Below are 19,430 nucleotides of genomic sequence, written 5' to 3'. Positions count from 1 at the left end.
GAGAATACGACAGACACAGAGAAAGTTAGTATTTGTCACTATCTTAAGCACCTTACTGATTACAGTGAGTAAGAGAAAACAAGTAAAAAATATTTTTTTTAACTAGAATGTCTAGACTGACTATATGAAGTCATCTATAAAAACGGGCCTTTAACGCTGAACTAGAAATTAGAAGGGAGATATTTTAACCTTACTAAGATTACCTGTTTGCCAGGGATTTACCCATACTCAGATTACCACAGATTTAGGCTATGGGAATCAATGAAAAAAATTACACTAACTTGCACCATTACCATTACCAGAATAACACTACAGAAAGTTAAAGTATTTCAAGAGAAAGAATAAGAATATATAATTCTTGTAAAATAATACTCTATTTTGAAAATTATTATTATTTGCCAGTCAAGAGTCAAGGTTAATTTGTCAAGTAACAAATTAGACAAGCTGTAGTTATAGATATGAGCTGCTATTTCCTCTGTCTTACATTACCTTTAATGTGTTTGGCATTCTCGAAAGAATACAACGGCCCAATTCATTTTTTGTGTCCCAAGGACTACATAGAAGCCAAAACAGATTTAAGCACTAGAAGACTGAGTCAAGTCTGAAACAGCAGAATGTAAATCAGAAGTTATAAACCAATTGAGCCTCTTTGCCAATTCTAGAAAACAGCAGAATCTTCACTGTATTTTTAGATACATTTTTAAAATTTCACCTTTAAGAATTAGAACAAGAACAGACCAACCTAGTCTAAACACTATGGACAAAACCAGAAGAAAAATAAAAAAAAGAAAAGCAACAGTGAAAATCCCCATGAATACCACCAACAGAAATCACCAGATCCCTCACATTTTTTTAGGTTTCCATGTAAAAATTACCAGAACTCTTTCTAAAATAAACACACAGTCTGACAACACTCTGGATATTCTGGGAGTTCTTCCAGTATACTGAAGTATTAAACAAAGGTAAAAAATAAACTGACAATGTGACACAGATGCAACTTGAAGTTTTTCTTCTTAATGAACAGATCTTAGTTAATTTAACCTTTTTTTTTTTTGTCTAAGTGATTTATCAGCTCAAGGACTGTGAAAACACTTAAAACATTCTCCTATGAATTTATACACTGGCAAGATTTGCAGTTTACAAATGAAAAAAAACTAATGCTACTTCAATTCATTTCCAGAGATGTTCACAGAATAAATCAAGGAAAGAATAAAGAATAACAGGAAGAGGGGAAAAAAAAAAAGACAGGGAATAAAGAGAAAAAAAGGAATACTGACCATACATTTTCTTTTTCCTAACATATATTAGACCAGGTAGATCTGCTTGCTAGGTGACTCAGAAAAAAAGGACAATATAATTCTACAAGATGAATATCCTATTCCTGACTCAAACAGTTTATTATATTTATCTCTATAAATATCTATAAAAATAAAATTAAATATATGGAATATATGAAAACTAGAGCACAGAATTATATAAAATAGGGCAGTAAAAGATTTAAGAAATTCATATAGGGCACCTAGAGTTACAACTCTGACACATTCTTTCTAGTCAAAACATCACACACAGGCTGTAGTCATCTTCTTATTAAAAAATGCAAGTGAGAAAACCCTTTTTATAAGTAAAGGAGAGCCAAAATGGCTTTTGGTTTTCATTCAGTTACTTTCAGGAAGTGGATAATATCTTTTTCCTTAGCAATAATAATATCTTCTGAGATAGTCACCTAATCTCTGATCCTTAATTCTCTACCAGAGGAATGCATATTAAACAGTTTTCCTCCAACCTAAGACTGCTGCAAGAATATACATCAGCAAGAATCAAACCAGAAAAACACATACAACGGCCCAGCACTGAACCAAGTTGGGCCTAGATGTTCAAGAGGAACAAGAAACCCATAGGGAACAAGAAATCCAGGAACCCCCTAGCAAATCATGCTTTAGTTGCCTACTCAGAGGCATGCATATGTGGCAGAGCAAATGGTATATGAAATCATGAGGTAAAATAACAATGTCCTTTTTCTTAAGGACTTTTTTCACCTCCATCATAGTAGAATAACTATAAAAGCATAGGAAACAAAGTGGTTTCGGTCAGTTGTTGTGGCTCAGCCCTGACACCATATACCTAGAGTTCTCTTAGATAGTCAGTACTTTCTATTTCCTGGAAAAGTTGATAACTACAGTTTCTTTCCAAAAAAGACCTGAGCAATCAATCCTTGTACTTACTGATGACCAGTTTCTGCTACTATGCCAAGGATAATTGTTAATATTTGCATGCCCTCTCAAAATAGAAATTAGGAAATAAAGCTGCCCAAAGAAGGGAGTTTTGAAAATGAACTTGCAAAAGGAATGAGCATGCTTGGCACAGAATACATAACATATTTGAAAAATTTCTAAGTTTGTTACTGAGATTTTCTTCTCCCAAAACATCCCAGACTGAACGTTAATTTCCCCGCTATACCTACTGCCAAAACTCAAAAGGAAAATAATTTAGAAAAATCAAAGACATTCATGTACGTAGGTTCTAAGACATGGCTGAGGGTGCCACGGTAACTCATAAACTAGAGGGGAGGAAAAAAGCCCAACACACTTTTGTTAAAGCTTACTAATGAAAAACAGATAGGATCAAGCAGAAAAAAATAAACCAATCAAGAAACATACAACCCCCCCTTCCATAGTATTTATGAACACTGTTGCTTGCAGTATGACATTTTTTATTTTCTTTCTTGACTTTTTATTTATAAAGACTAGCACTACAGCAGTGCTGGACTTTATTGTTCTTATATGAGACATGGACTGCAGCAGAAATAAGTTCTTGTTTTGGTGTTCTATTTCTTTATTATCAATGTAAAAAATGAGCTTATTACAAGACCTTTGTAAGACATGCATCAGTACCAAAAAGAACAATCCTCCAGCGAAAATTAAAATTAAAGATAATCAACCCAAAGACTTAGTAATGAAATAACAAAAAGCCTAGTAACAGATACCTCTTTCTTACCAGAGCAGAAACCTGAATAAAGAGATGGTCTCTATACTACCGTCTGAAGATCAACACCAGGAATTCTATTTCTCACTGGAGAGACCTTTATAAAAAGTACTTAGCCCCCAGTCTTCTCACTGATTAGCTTAGAAATTCAAAGTGCACTCAGCTTGATGGGAAAAAGCAATGATGAAACTGTTTATATGGGGTTAGCTACAAACATAGAATTGAAAATTACTGAATTGCTTACAAGTCATACTTAATTGCTTCAGTGGAAATATGCAGCATGTATCTTTATTTCAGGATTTGGTACTCTTTTAATGTCAGATGGCCGATCTAGGTTATTTAAATTTGAGGGTTTTTTGTTATACTGGTGAGTTACATCAGAAGAGGCTACATTAATCTGTAATAGAAGTACCTAGTCACAAGATACTTACACTGAAAGTACTAAACTAACATAAACCCCCCCACACCTAAAAGTATATTTTAGAAATGCTAAAATCTCTATTTCTGTGCAGAAACAAATATTAAACTAATAGTCTTTTATTTGTTGTAGTTAATAACATCAGCAAGCCAGCTGCTGCATTCTTCATTAGTTTTAGCTTACTAAGGCTCTCAATAATGTTTCCATGCAGAATTTGTGTTAATCAAACCTGGATCATGGATAATCATAGCTAATTTCACATGACAGGAAAACATACTTAAAATCAGTGTCAGATGATGTCTCTTCTGACTTCTGGAGATCCAAAATGGTTCCCTTTTTTTCCTTTTTTCTTGTATGTTGTTAGATAAAGGAAGTTATAGACTATTAAATATTTATTATTTAATGTTATTACAGTAGATGAAGCCTAAAAAGGGGATTTTTCATATGTCTCCATTCTTCTTTTTTAGGACTGCGAGGTTCTGCCCTAAGAACAGCAGGCCTAACTTATACTAATAAGAGCAAGGGTGTGCTGAGCCTATTGCCAGAATCCTGTTGTATCAGGAAGAATCATTTTCCCAACAGAAATTCCCCAAAGGAGGAAGAATATGAAAGTATCAAAAAAAGACCCATTTTCTGTGAAAAACAGCAGTAAACAAAGAACAGGGTTTTCTTTCTCAGTGCTCATCAGAAAAAACCCAAACAGAAAACATGAGTAAAAAATCCCCCCTCCCCCACACCAAAAAATTTTCTAAGTCGATGCCAAAGGAACAGTATCATGTCATTTAGGAGATTAATTTAAAACTCATTTTGATAGTGGTCTTATACATATTAACATAGTACAAGAAAAAAGGTACTACAGTGCTGATCCAGGTGAGTTTGAATCATGATACCCAACTCTGAAAACAAAAGCTGTGTCAAGCACAAGTCTGTTCTTATGCCAATGCTGGGAAGACAACTCACAGTAAAACAGTCATAAACAGTTGGGATGGAAATGTGTTAAACTAATAGTGCTCTCTGGTTAGTGAATGTGAATCAGTCCCAAATTCTTGGTCTAGCACTTCCCTCTACATTATTTGCAAAAAACCTACAAAAACGCACACTGTACTCATGCAGCTCACAGACACCTTTTACATTACCAAATTTATTTTTCTTCTGTTACTTTCCAGCATTCAGGAATTCTTTTTTAATGAAGCCTGCTTAACATTTAGACCACACATAAATCATAAAAGCTTTCTATCCACACTGCTTTAGGTTCCATGCAATTTTTCTGATAGCCCAACTCCAGAATGATTAGATGAATACTGTGCTACTTCAGTTTTACCCATTCATTAAATAACAGACTTTCATCTTTTTAAAAAAAATCCACTTCTGAATCAGTCATATGTTTGCATGAACCAGGATGCAAATTACACAGCTGAAATGCATCAGAAAAGCACTCCTAGCCAACTGAGAGTATGTTTTTAAAGTTTAGAGTTCTCAGTAGCATGCAGGATGCATGGTCTCAAAACACAGATTTGGAAGGACTCATTTTGACCTTGCTTTATGTGCCATGATTCATTTCTGGGAGAGCTTGCCTTTTAACCCCTGATCACTGACACTGTATATTATGTATCAAAATTAAGTTCGCTTAAAGAACAATTAATTTTGTATGTTAGCTGTGAACTCTGTGACAAGCAAAATGGAAATCCAAGTTTATGAAAAATAGGCTGCAAACAAAGAAGCTACTGAAACACTTGACGTAATTGGAGAATTAAAAAAGTTTGCTTACCTAGGCTTTTGCAATAGTTTTCCTATTGGTAGCATACTCCATATCAAATTTTTTCTTTATATCTTTAAGTTTAATAATGATGTTGATGTTATTAAAAAAAAGTAACTCCACATGTCCACATATTTCATGAATCTATTTTTCTAAAAATGCATGATAGGTGAAGCAGAATTGCCATTATATCTAGTAAGAGCTAACCACATAAGTTAGCTTCAAGTGTGCATCTGTATGGGAAGATCATAATAATTCTAAGCAGCAAATTTTATCAATAATGCTATGGATGACAGGAGAAAAAAGAGAAGGTATTTCCAGGCATTGTTGCTAATGGCATGACAAAGAAGATAAAGTATACACAACATACCCAAACCTGCCCTGAGAAGAGCTGTAATACATTATTGATGGGTAGTGGACACGACAGCAATTGCCTAACATGTAACTGACTTATAGAGGATAATGCTGTATTCTCTATCCAGAAATAACTGCATAACCTCTAATTTAACAGAACTGGGTTTACTCCTGGGCAAAATAATAATAATAAAGGTAGCTAAATAGTGGAACTGGTTACTTAAGCCTTTGTATAGTTCCCTCAGTAGATATTTGTAAGAATAATTTTATTAACATGGCCCTGAAATAGGCTGCATTGATTTGGTGCAGTCTTATAGCAGGGAAGTAAGAGCAGTAAGTCCTTAAGTGTCCTCTGTTTCTACAGTCTGAAAGATTTTTACACTTTTTTTCACTTTAAATATCTATACAGTACTCTAACAACTGAAGAAATCTATTACAGGACAATAAAGGCAAAGATACCTCTTCTGCTACTGATTGCAATGAAATGAAGAAGCCTAAATGTAATATACTTCATACTGAAGTGTTTACGTGTGTATGTATGAGGAAGTCAAGCAATAATAGTGTTGCATACTACAAATTTGCTGTGAGGTTCAGTTTCATCCTGTAAACTGAAAATGCATTCTAAGCCAGTCTGTAAATAATGGCATTAAATTATACTAGCAACTGTGTTTTAAGAAACAAAAAAAAATTATTTTTTTAGTTGCTTCTCAGGAGTCATTCTCAATGGCATAGTCAGTCAGACAGACAGATGGAAACTAAACTGACATTTCTGTCAGACATTCCTCTAGCTAGCCACTACAAAATAACCATGAAAAAAAACCAAACCAAGGAAAAAACACCAAAGCACAATACCCTTGATGAGGTAAAGTGAAGCAGAAGCAGGTCTGCATGAACTTTGATAAAATATGCAAGTCTTTGTTTTATTGCAGCTTTCCTCCCAAATTAAGTACCTTAAAAAAAAAACCAAACAAAAAAAAACCCCCAAAACTTTGGGGGTAATTTCCTAGGATTTTCAATTTCTTATTTTCATAGTAGAATATTCAAAGACAAAGAATAGTCCACAAATGATTGGACTGTTTCATATAGCCAGGCAATAGAAAATTGAATGAGAATAAGGAAATGTAAACACTAATACTGATTTTTAAATCCATGGACATTTCACTTCCTTTGTTTGTACCTCAATTTGTGCACCCATGAAACAGGCAATTATACCAAGTTATCCAAGAGATTCACATAATATTAGATTATGTGAACTCTGTAGATACTCTACAAATCATGCACAAGTCCAGAACTTTTAATCCATTGACTTTATATATGTATCAGGACTGATCCTGCAAAATGTTAACTTAAACTTCTTAAAAGCCTCAGCTAATGAGTTGGAAAGCCTCAGAAATACCACTGGAAATCAGCTGAAAGCTAAGTACTACAAACCTAAATTATTCTTGAAAACAAATGCTTCAGATATTCAAAATTTTACCACTGCTGTAATTTGAAGCTCTTAAAGATGACTTTGAAGCTTTCTATTATACATCAAAATTTGGGAAACTTCTGCCCTTTGAGTCAGTATAATGAAGTGAATCCTATGATACTTCCACAGGTAATTATTATGACCTTTAAACTTTCAGGTGTCTCTTAAGCCTGCATAGATAACTATTCTCTTACATGGTGAAAATAAAGGTTGTGAGTAAGATTTGAATAATGTTATCAATACAATAATGTTCCTGAAGAGGAAGTCATGATGTCTCACAAAACAAAAAAACTACCCCAAACCAAAGAACCACAGATATAGTAAAAATTTTAAGTTCTCATATTTAGAAATGTAAAAAGAACAGATGCAAATAGAGAACACAGCAATATGACCAATGATTTACATGTATGGAGATAAACTGATTTTCATAAATATTGAGTGTTGGCTGGTATTTATTGGTGTAATATGAACATGTTTGTTAGACCAAATGGTTTTTCCTAACTTTCTATTCCTAATTTTCTAATATTTTCAGCAAGGGCCAAGTGCTTATAAAATAACTGATAATAGAGCTAAAGCACACTGTTCCTTATTGATAATGAGTAGAAACAAATAGATTTTTGAATACCATGTGCATTTTGTTAATACTATAGGCAACAATTAGGATTTATATACTGCCTCTATGTAGCCAATAGGCTGGCATCCAAAGAGATTACCTAAATTCAAGCTGGCATGGATTAATTGGATTTTTTTTTCAGTTGTACCAAGTTCATTTATTTGAGGGTAAAATTTTTGAAAATATGGCTTCTGATTTTGTAAAGCAATCAAACAAACAGTATCATATACACAAGTGAATGATTACCATTAAACACTTGTACTACACAGTAGAGAAGCATACATCTCCTATTACAGATATAAATCCCCCCTTTTTTATTAGACATATGGACAAAGCCATTTTTGCTACCTCCCTATGTGAGGAGATTCTTCTGAATTAGGTGGCTACAATGTGGCAAACAGATGTAAAGAGTTTCTACACAGTTGAAAATCATTCATGCCAATGATGAAATGCACACAGATTTAAATCTTTGTATCAGTAAGGCAAGGGGATTTGGCAGGGACTATAAAAAGACCAAGACTGGCTTATACAGGGAAAAAAATGCCTACACTAATACTACACATGCAAAATTTTGCAGAGAAGAAACACGTCAAAGTAGCCTGCTGAGTAGATGATTTCCTTCACTGACAGGACTATATAATAACAAACCAAGAGCACATGCATAAAGAACTGCTACTCACTGTCAGCTAATATTTGTGGCCATAACAGTAGTCATATTCTAATCAATAGAGTATATCTAAAAGTAGCAAGAGAAAACTAAGCTTCAGTTTATCAAAATTTGAAAAATATAAATATCTCTAAGGAAAAGGTAGCAAGACCTTGAAATAAAAAGAAAGAACATAGGACAAGCATAAAAATGACACAAGGAAGTCAAAAGGACTCATATGGATGAACACTAAGTCATTCTTACAGTATAGAAAACAGAGGTAGTTTTGAAAAAAATTGTGTAAAGTGTCACTTACAGGTTATTAATTAGATGTAAAAGCTCAGAAGAAAGAGATTTTCAAAAAGTATTAAAAGTGTCAAAAGATGCAAGCAGGTATTTAGTGGTACTTTCAGAGACAACTCAGCTGCCCAAGCATTCAATGAATTTCAGTAAGATTCAAAAACCTGCTATGATCAGAGAATTTTGAACATATATATTTGGAAATTGGCTCCAAGATTTTTTCAAACATCTAAATAATCAAATTCAGCTATACTATCTTTTCTCCATACATCTTACTACTATGAGTTATACTATATTTCATTACCTTTCTTGAGACCATGTGACATTAGATGACTGGTATACTTTTGAACATTAGAAAACAGGACATAGTATGTAGTCTCCTTTTTCTCTGCCCCCCCCGCCCCGGTAAAACAAAGTTGCTAAACTTTGAAAGAACTTTAAATTATGTCTCAATAGTTTCAATGTAAAAGGTAATCAGTTTAAATAATACAAGATTTTTTTTCTACTTTCAGTGACCTTGGAACAAAATAGCAAGATCAAAGAAAAGTATTTACACTTCAAGCATCCAGCTTAGGTACCTGCATTAGGAATCTAAACTTCCTGTGCTGTCACTAAAGATTTTATAACATGTAAAAGAAAAATGCCCTCTAGAGAAATACATTGATTTAATAGCATTCTAAATCAGGCATCTAAGCTAGAAGTTAATGTGAAACATTTTAAGACTACTTTATAGTTAAGGTAGCTTCTTTTCTCCTGAAAATTGCCTACACGGTTTATGTCAGTCTGCTAACTTCTACAAAAATCCACTGCCTGCAAAGCTATGTTGACATAAGGCAAGGTAATCTGCTTCTATTTCTTCCACCTTGCAACTGAAATTGAACACTGACATCAGCAAATAAGAACATTTGCTCTGCTTTGTAAATGAAACCATTTGTTCAACAGCTTAAGTATGAGTAACTGTTAAAGCTCTATATCATACAACAGTGCAATACTGTTAATACCATGATAGCATACAGATGTCACAATGCTGAAACAGAAAAATGAAAGACAGAAAGAAGTAATGAGAAATCCAGGACTTCAGCAAGATGAACAATATATGACTGTTGAGGTAAAAAATAGAAGTGTCTGTAATAATATATGTATCTGAAAGAAATAAGGTAAAGTTATTAATAAATTAAAGTGCTAATCCAGTACTTCCGGTCCTGCTCTTAGAGAATTCCAACTGGCAAAAGCTCTGGAAGCGTGGGTGCTCTGGCACACAGGACCTTGATTTGAAATCCTGACTTTCTGGGCACACATTGTAAATTGCTAGTGAGCTCATTTATAACAACTGAAAAAAATTACCCTAAATGAGTCAAACAAAAAGGACTCTCCCTTTTACCTCTGGCATGCTTCTCACAAAAAAAAAAAAAAAAAAAAAAAAAAAAAAGGTATTTAATTCTATTCTAAAGCATAATACAGAAGCCTGCGAGAGTACAATTTCCTTCTATTTGGGATGTATGATGTTATTTTCTTTTTTTTTTTTAATAGTCCAAAGTGTTCCTTTTTTTTTTTTCCCCTAAAGAAGAAACTAATTCTCTAGCTCAAAGAAATATTTAGAGGTCAGCTTTTTACAGCCGAGGAAGTAGATGGTAAGATCCAAAGCAAGCAATTCAGGTTTTGGAAGCATTTTATGTACTACATTCTGAACCACTTATATAGCGTAGCTGTACTTTTTATGTTGTGCTTTTTAAATAAACAAAATGAGAGCAGCAGAATGCATGTATGTTTAACATTTATGAGGATAAAATAATTTAAAAAAATGGCATAGTAATGTAAATGCTTACCATTTAACACAGAATTCTGAAGTAAGAATTCCAAACAGCTGTAGCTTTATTCACAGGACTGATAAGTTGTTTTGTATTATAATTTAGTATTGACAAGAAAAGTCAAGAGCATTTGTTTTCTATTTTGTTTTAAACTTAGTGAATGACAATGTGACATTGTAGTCGTTATGAGGAAAGCTTATTTGACAGATGGTTTTTTCCTTCCATTAAATGAATAATAATAATAAAAATAATCCCTGAAAACACTTCGTTGATTTAAGTGAGAAAAAACAATGAAGAATGAACTACAGCTTATTCACATACTAATTTCAAACATCTAGCAATTTTAACTGCATAGACTAGCCCACAGATTTCACTTGGAATGCCCTGAAAGTAAACAAGTGGAATGAAGCTCATTATTGTAAGAAATGTTTGGCATTTCTTGACTTAGTAAGTCAGGAAACATACAAAATATCATTTTAACATAATATTAATACTTATTTCCAGGGCAATCACTAACACTTATTTCCTGTAACATACATAGAGACCAAAAACCTATGCATTACCAAAACCTCTTTATTAGACTATAAAAATATTATTGGATCTACACATGTACCACTGGACCCAATTCCATTTTGGCAGCCATCTTCTACTGAAAAGTGCTTAAGATAAAGACTTGTGCAGAGACAACAAAATAAATATGTACTTAGTGCATGGAGTTTTTCATTGACATGTTTTGTACTTTGATTATCTGTGTTCAGAATGAAAGAATAAATAAGAATATTGGCACAGAATGCTTTCAGCAGATTAATTTTGCTCTGATCTCCCTTGAAATATGTACGATGAATCAGAATAAGAATTAAAACACATCCATTTTTGATGAGACTATATTTAGTACCACTTCTCCTTACTAGTTAATTACCTTATTTGTAATAAAATTAATTACACTAATTTTAAGAATTTTGAAAAGAACTGTGTAAACTTGGAATATTTTTTATATATATATATATATACACACACATACATATACATGTCAAGATACAGTTTAAGTTTAAATAGAAGATATCTTAACTAAGCAGAAATGTCTAAATACTATTTGAAATCCATAATGACCCTAATTATAATTTCCTCTCTGGCATATTAAAAATCATCAATTAAAAAAGATATTAAAAAAAATTGTTCAGTCTTGAATCCCCTACAGTACCACTCCCCTAAGAACCATTCTTGGGTGCCAACTCCAAATAAAGTGCAACACAATATGTTGCATTATCACCTATACCATGTTTCTTTTTCTCTTCTCTCTGTCACAACAATCTGATCCATATGTCTCCTGATAAGTAATATTATTTAGGTTTCATTATAGATGCAAAATTAGATGCAAACTACAACATAGACATTTTCCAATAATAGTAAATCATGATTTTATCAGCCCTCATGCAGGCCAATACTTCTGTTTCGACTACTCACTTGTATATTTATTCTTTAATGTTAACTAACTCTCCAGATAACAAGTAGCTCCAAACTCAGATGGCCAGCAGAATTGTCATAAAGATTTGCTGTGTTATACATTGATAGAGTCTAACTGGAGACAGAACACGTAGATGCTATCTGTTGATTTTCATAAATGCTCAGGACATTTATGGACAGGAGGCTCAGACAGATGTAAACCAGCATGGTCACAAATATTATCGCCATATGAAAACGAGGAAGTAGTGGCTTTTTTTACTATCATTTCATTATACTTTAATTTGGGTGTTTAGTCCACATCAGTTGTTTACCAGTGAACACCCTGCTTGCAAAAACACATAAAAAACTGAAACTCATAAAACCTGACATTTTATATTTTTCCCCACTTGAGCTGTTTAAAAAAAGATTGACTTATGTTTCAACATTCCATTCAACTACAACATATAGTATTAATAAACCAGTCTGACTAATGTATATGACAGTTATTCTCTAGCAGTACCTGCTACTCTCTGCTTGAAACTATGCTACCCATAAAAAACTCTGTATATCCAATTCTTTTTACCACTTTAAGTCTATATTAAAAATAATGATCATTGAACAAGGCCATTATATGGCATTTATGACTGACGAGTTTAATTGTTTGAGGTCCTTGTTTATTATTGATAGTCAGGAAAAGTATGGTATCTGTCTCAGTCAGCAGTACTTAAGTTTTGTTCTATATTTTAATTGCAGAGCATTTGCTCCAAGAAAGAACTTCTGAAACAATGAACACATGTGCTACATGAGCCTGAGTAAACATAAATAAATGATAAATTTAAGAAACTTAAAATTTTGAGTTGCCCTAATGTAGCTGATGTCGTTGAAAGATTTCATCTTCTGAGTCTTATTACAGGTAGAAATTCATTAAAGTCTCCTCCCTGCTTCTTTCTGGAGGAATGGATGCAAAATTCCTTGCTATGATGTCAGAGAAACCTTTTCTGATGATGTAATGCACTATATATTGTACTATACAGATAAAAAGGAAAAACATACAACTGATACACTTTTTAGTTACACATTTCGAAACAAGGCCCCCCAGATATACGCTATATGCAGATGGTACGTTCCTGGTTTTCCTTTGCATATTCATATTAAAAACTGTCGTGAACTGCGAACCCATTCCCATTTATAAGACTGACATTTTCATCACAAAAGGTCAGGTAGGAAATCTTGGGAAGTAAGATTCATGAGTGTGGCTTAAAAAACCCAAGTGTTTTCCAAAACCCCAGTTTCCCTCTACAAACTAAACAGCAAACAGGACCACAGTGGAAAATTCATATGACAGATTTTTACAAAAATGTTAGGAAAGTACATCTTTAAATGAATATATAGATTATTTAACTATATCTGAAAAAAGTCACTAAGAGCTATTCAACATCTGAAGGACTAGTTCTGTCAGGGTAAAAAGAAACTAGCTAATAAGGGCATTTGATTTTGCATGTAAAAAAAAAGAAAGATACTTGTCTGTTCTTGCTGTTTCTTTAGTTTTCTTTTATGGCTTGATTTTGTCACATCCAGTGCTACCCTGTAATGTCCTTGGTGCATTTGACTCCCATACTTTTGGGCAGAATGATAAATATTAACCCAGTAGGACCTGAGGGGACATTTCTGCTTAGAAGATGATACTAGTAACTGCCTATGGTGAAAATTACTCAGATTAATGGTGTAAAAGAAATATATACATAATGCTATCTAGCTCCTCATCCTTGATACGGATGTCATTTAGTTTCTGAATTACAACAAAACAAAACAATCAAACCCAAGAATTAATAATGACAACATCTACATGAGAAAATCAAGGTTCAAGGTAGCAGCTTGTCCTCATGTCTCCAGAATCTCCTGGACGTCAGGGGAAATCTCACTGGTAGTTTTCTTCTGGACCAGTTCCAAAATAAATTAAAATAAGACTAAAAATTCTCACAGCTTCAACTTAGTAACCATTAACATACTAATGAAACAAAATCTCTAGGCAGTTACTATTTTCTTTACACAGATGAGGCACAGACATTAAACAGGTCCATCTTACAGAATCAATTAACTTTTCAAAACTGGGAATTGAATTTAGCTATTGCAAACCTTTAGACCTAAGTAAATATTTCTACGTTGCACATAGAAAGTTCTTACATGCTGTACTGATCTGTTACAAAAAGCTTTAAGATGTTACAACACTTAGGTGAATTAATCATGCATTTTCAATAGCATGCCCAGTAAAAAATTTGAATATTTGGCTTTTAAGACATTGATTAATTGTGTATCAGAAATGCAAGATTTCTCTTGGCCTATGTCAAACTAACACTGCAGGAGGATACTTCTCAGCACAAAGAATATTTCTTGAATTCTACTCCGATCGTATATCCAGTTTTGAGAGATACTGTTTTTCTATTCCACATTATTATACAACACTTCTTTTTGCCTGGCATGTGACAAGCATTCCCATCCTTTACGTTTACTTTACTTCACTTCCTCAAAGCTGAGGCTGCAAAAACAGAGCCAGCAGCCTCATAGAGCTTTTCATGGAAAACCGCCATTCTAACCTGGCATCTAACTTTATTTTATTATTCACTCAGAGAAGTTTAAAACTCTGAGATGAATTTAAATATTTATGCCAACAAAGAAACTGATGAAAAGTACCATCACAAAAGAAGAAAACAAAAACAATGTAAGCCATTACTGAAGTAGCTCTTCTTGTGAAAGCTCTGACGTTCTTTGCTTGCCAGTCACCAGCGCCAGCTCATCCTTCAACTCCTGGATCTCCTTTTTCAGCTGGACGATCATCTACAAACAGCAAGGCATAAACAAATTATCACCTACAAATTAATACCTAGTTTATGATTTTTGCATTGGAAGGCTGAGTTTAGGGAAATATTACACTTGGGTTTTCTCTTTTTTTTAAAGTCTCTTTTTTAAAAACAGTCTAGATGCCTTAAATATACCAAGAACTTTTTTTCCTTTTCCATTTATAAAAACAAGAAAATTCTTCCAAACTCAGTAAATTCTATGTGTTAGAAGAAAAGGCTGTACAGAAAAATTCCAAAAGATTATTTGCAAAAGAGAAAAAAAAATTGCCATAGGAATAAAAAGAGCTTTCTGATTCATAGTTTTGCCTGTTATTAATGAAAACACATCTAAAATAGAACTGATGTCTTTGTTAGCGAAAGGACAAATACACACCAAAAGTGATTTTCTCTTACCTTCCCTTTAGAAACAGGAATTCCAAAACAATATCTTAATATTTTGAACTTAACTTTTCTTCTTTTTCATGTAATATTCCACTCTTATTAGAATTTTAGCAAACTATAATTGTAGGATGCATCAGTTGCTAACAACAAATGAATAGTATAAATCAACATAATGGAATTAAATTGCATTAGTGAATAGTACCGATTGAGAAAATGACTTGGAGAACGGTGTTAAATTTTAAAATTCTAATAGCTCATTATTGGAGCCTGTACTTTCAGAAAAAATATCTGTATAAAACCATATTTTACAAATCATTAGCCTCCCAAGGCCAAATTCTACAAAGCAGGGACAATATGCAAATCCCTAAGTCTAAAACATGAATGAACAAGTTCTTGGATACTTTCTGATTGATCATTTTAATGATGCATCACCTTATAAGGGCTCAAATGTATCAGGAGTCCAATCATATTTTTAGATGGATACAAGTACTCTGATTCCATGTGCAAAATAAGTTTCCAAGAGAAGAATGTTTTCAAGGAAAAATGAATTAATCATTCTTGACTGCACACACTTTTTAGAGATAAGATTGTTGAAATTGATTACATCTTTTCACTGGATGTTAAAAGTCCTTCAGACATTTGTATTTCTTTTAATGTTTAAATTTAACAATGACTTCCTAAACTTTGAATGAGTATTTTTACTTTAAAAATCAAAATATTCTAAACATACATGGTTATCTCCTTTAACCCTAAACTCACTGGTAACACATTTGGTATTATGAAGAATGAAAGGCTAACTTACAGTATTTTAAGTAAGAATCATTAAGGCGGTGAACTGTTAATTACAGGTGCTGCAAGAGTGCTTCAAGAATATTGCAGGTCAAACATTTTAACCTGATTTTATGTTGCCTCACTCTGGTGCCACACTCTAATGTAGTCTGTGCCAATTACTGACTCAATAAAATAAAATTTGGGGCTGAAGTATAAAATGGCAGAAAGCTGAACAGATAGTACCATCCCTGTTCAATGCTCAAATTTGCTAGCATGTTTAATGTTGATCTGACAACAACAGAAATACTGTTTTCAGAATAAGGATAAAAGATTGATTTTCAAGTATTATTAAGACAAACAAAAATCTACAGCAGCATATTTTCATTTCTATTTTTAAATGAATGCCAGAGGAGATTAGATTAATTCAGGCCCAGTAGTTTGGTTTTCAGTTTAAACCAAATCCTTTGATCATGAGTGAGAGCGGTTCAAAGCCGAGTCACTTGAAAAGCAGAATGGCTACAAGTCCATCTTCTTAGTAAGATACACAGTCAGGAAGTCTTCATTACGAAGAGTAAAGTTAACGCAACAGTCAGGCTTAACTTAGATCTATCAAGAGGTATTATGCACTCCCTTTATAAATCATGCACTCAATTTACAGATTTGCAGTATTTATACTGCAAATAAATGGCATTTTTTCATTTTATGAAAAAAATTGTAAGTCTAGCAAATCAGGTTGCACCCTGGGAATATACTTCAGGTAGTTAAGATGGGCAAAAAATTCAACAATGAGCACAGAGCCATATAAAGTCTAGGTACCTGTGTTCCCCTGCCTTTTCCACAAGAGGGGATGGTTTTCTAACTCTCACAAGTCCACTTTTGCTTTACTTGCTAAATGACCCTGCAGAGTGAGACATACCAAACTTGTGGAGTATAGCTCCACAGGATGTAGTAAATGTTCAGGAGCCTGCATGTGTTCCACCTCAATCAATGGCTTCTGTGGCCATGGAAGAAATTTTTTGCATGATTTGCTACTATAAAGCCTACATAGGAAAAAAAAAAAAAAAAGGACAGACAGACAGAAATGAAGAAGTTGTTCAGTGCCTACTGGGTTTATTTTTTGTGCCTTTTTTTGTTTGTTTGTTTTATGATGCTGTTACTGTTAGAAATTGTTCGGAAACAAAGATAAATAATATAGTAATAAAAAAAAAAAACACCAGAAAACCTGACAAGAATCTCCTATTCCCTTTGAACTTCAAGGACAAGAGAAAACAAAAGCACAATCATTAACAGTAACTGAAATATGTTAATTAACATCAAATAACAATGAATGAAATAATCAACCATCTATTCCCCCAATTTTTAGACAACAAATGCTTCTTGTGTTATATAATCTAGCATTCTGCAGTCTAGCATTCAAGGGGACAGCATTTCCTAGCCAGTTCAGAAGGTTATATGAGAAAAAAATACATAAAACTTGTAATTATAAATTAATCATGAGAAATTTAGAAATACAGTAATAATATTGCTCATTAAAAAGAATGATAATGCGATTAGTATATTAAAAAAAACATACAGGACCATTGAAATTAGAATATGTAATTCAGATTTTATATTCTTTAGAGGTGAAAAACTCAGTTCAAATATATAATTATGTTGTCAAAAATTATGTTTTAAATATTGTCTGTTTATATATAAACAGAATAATATAATACCTTAATCTTAACTTATTTTTCATCTTATGTCTCTGTCACAGAGACAGAGGGTATGCTGAAATGCATCCATAGTTCTTTCTTCATTATATCCATATATGCAGCTTTGGCATGCCCAGTGTAACCTCAGTCAAACGTTTCCCATACCAGAAAACATCTTTGAAATACAGCATGCAACCCAGCTGATCCAGTAACTATCATTATCTGCAATACTATGTTGAATTAATCAATCCTTAATAGGTGTACTTAATATTTACAAAGGAAATAAATTTTCCAGGTAATGCAGAAAATTACATCACATAAACTAACAAAGGCCTCTTAACATAGTAGTTATAATTAGAGCACATCTTCAGACAAATCTGGTATGTAACAAACTAGAGGCATACAAAATCTTTTAAAGGAAAGACTAACCAAATACTAAAAAGAAAAAGTTTTTTTATTAGTTATTATTGTATATAACTTATTATTATAATAAAGTGTTGAAATTTTTGTTATGCACATTAAAAGAAATTTGTTTTCTTTATGTGGCAATGCTTTGTGCTTTACAAATATGGATTATTACCTCTATCTTTCTCTGCACTTCCTAAATTCCCAATCCATTCTGCAGAGCTCCTTTGCTGCTCTTTGGGATATGAACATCAGCCTAATGCTTTAGTGTGGAAATCCTCTTTCTACATCTCATTTACTTGTCTTCCTTTTTTCCTAATGGTAGCTTTACAGAGTTTGTTCTTCCTAGCTAAAACATTCCCTGGACCAGTCTCAAGGAAGGACTGTATCTGTATGTTTCTTAGCTTTTTAATACACGAACTTTCAGTACAGCAGCATGCCTTCAAGTGACTAGCAATCTTAGTAGATTTTGTAAGCATTTTAGGGACATCCAGTTATCTGTGACTATGATTTAGAAACTAACACCCTAAAAGAAGTAACACAAAGATGATAATGAAAGTGACCATTGCTCCTCAGATGCCTTAAGAGATAAGAAAGCTTTTACAGGTTTTATAAAGGTCCATTTAATTATGTCCAAAAGCAAAAAATAAAAATAGTAGTTACTTTATAGAAAAAATTGGAACTTGCATCTAAAAAACAATTTAATGGGATGATTCAGTATAAAATCCTCAACATCTGTTTGACTGCTATTGATTATTCAAACCTAAAACAAGCAATCTCTTTCCCTCTGCCCCCATACAACTCTCACCAATCTGGGGTCAATTTCTTCATTAAGAACTGCTTCATTCTTAATAAGAGCAACTCGCTGTGCAAATCTGCAGGTTGCTATAGATTCCTGGAAGAAAAAAAAAAAGAAAGAGACAAAAAAGAAAAACTTCAGTTAGCTTTGCACCAGGTAAGTAGAACAGACTGTTAATGAAGTCATTAAACTAAGTTTCTATTTTTGTATACTTTACAGAAATAATCTATCATTTCATATCCCCAAACAACAATGTTCAAGGGAAATTAGGTTAGCATATTAATGACTGACTGACAAAACTGTAAAATTATAGTACATATTTTATTGACCCAGTCAATCCCCTGATCAACTCCATTTCAAATGAGTCCCCAGCTGGCCCTAAAGGATAAGAAAGCCACACTACTCAGAAGGTAAAAACTTAAGCCAGATGTAGCTCCATTCACTACAGCCCTTTCATAAACACTATAGCCCTTTCGGTAGACAAAGAGAAGAAAACATCACTACGTATAATTCCAGTGCAGTGAAGGGAGATAAAAGTATTTGAAAATTTCAAAAAATCCCAAGTCGCCCCTCCCAGTTCCCTCTCTCCCCCAGTGAACTCTCCAGCTGTCTACTATACTTAGTGAAATCTCAACTCCAAAGAAGTCTACAGAAGTTCTGCCAAGGCTTTCAGTGTGATCCATAATCGACTTATAGATCTTACCAGTATGTCCTGTGGAAAATTCCTTGGAAATGCA

The 19,430-nt window shown here is 33.2% G+C and overlaps 1 protein-coding gene across 1 annotated transcript in view; it reads right to left on the bottom strand.

The window, feature by feature from the left end:
- KIF6 (kinesin family member 6) overlaps positions 1 to 19,430 on the bottom strand; it is a 202,269-nt gene that overhangs the window by 125,485 nt on the left and 57,354 nt on the right. The window contains exons 9-10 of the mRNA XM_075042931.1: positions 18,703 to 18,789; positions 14,520 to 14,623 (exon numbers count right to left, since the gene is read on the bottom strand). Of these exons, the coding sequence (XP_074899032.1) occupies positions 14,520 to 14,623; positions 18,703 to 18,789 (191 nt within the window). The remainder of the gene's footprint in view (positions 1 to 14,519; positions 14,624 to 18,702; positions 18,790 to 19,430) is intronic.

This window comes from Buteo buteo, chromosome 12, assembly GCF_964188355.1.
Source record: "Buteo buteo chromosome 12, bButBut1.hap1.1, whole genome shotgun sequence".
In the NCBI taxonomy this organism is placed as follows: domain Eukaryota; kingdom Metazoa; phylum Chordata; class Aves; order Accipitriformes; family Accipitridae; genus Buteo; species Buteo buteo.
The sequence above is the reverse complement of the archived record's forward strand: the minus strand, read 5'-3'. Positions and strand labels throughout refer to the sequence as shown.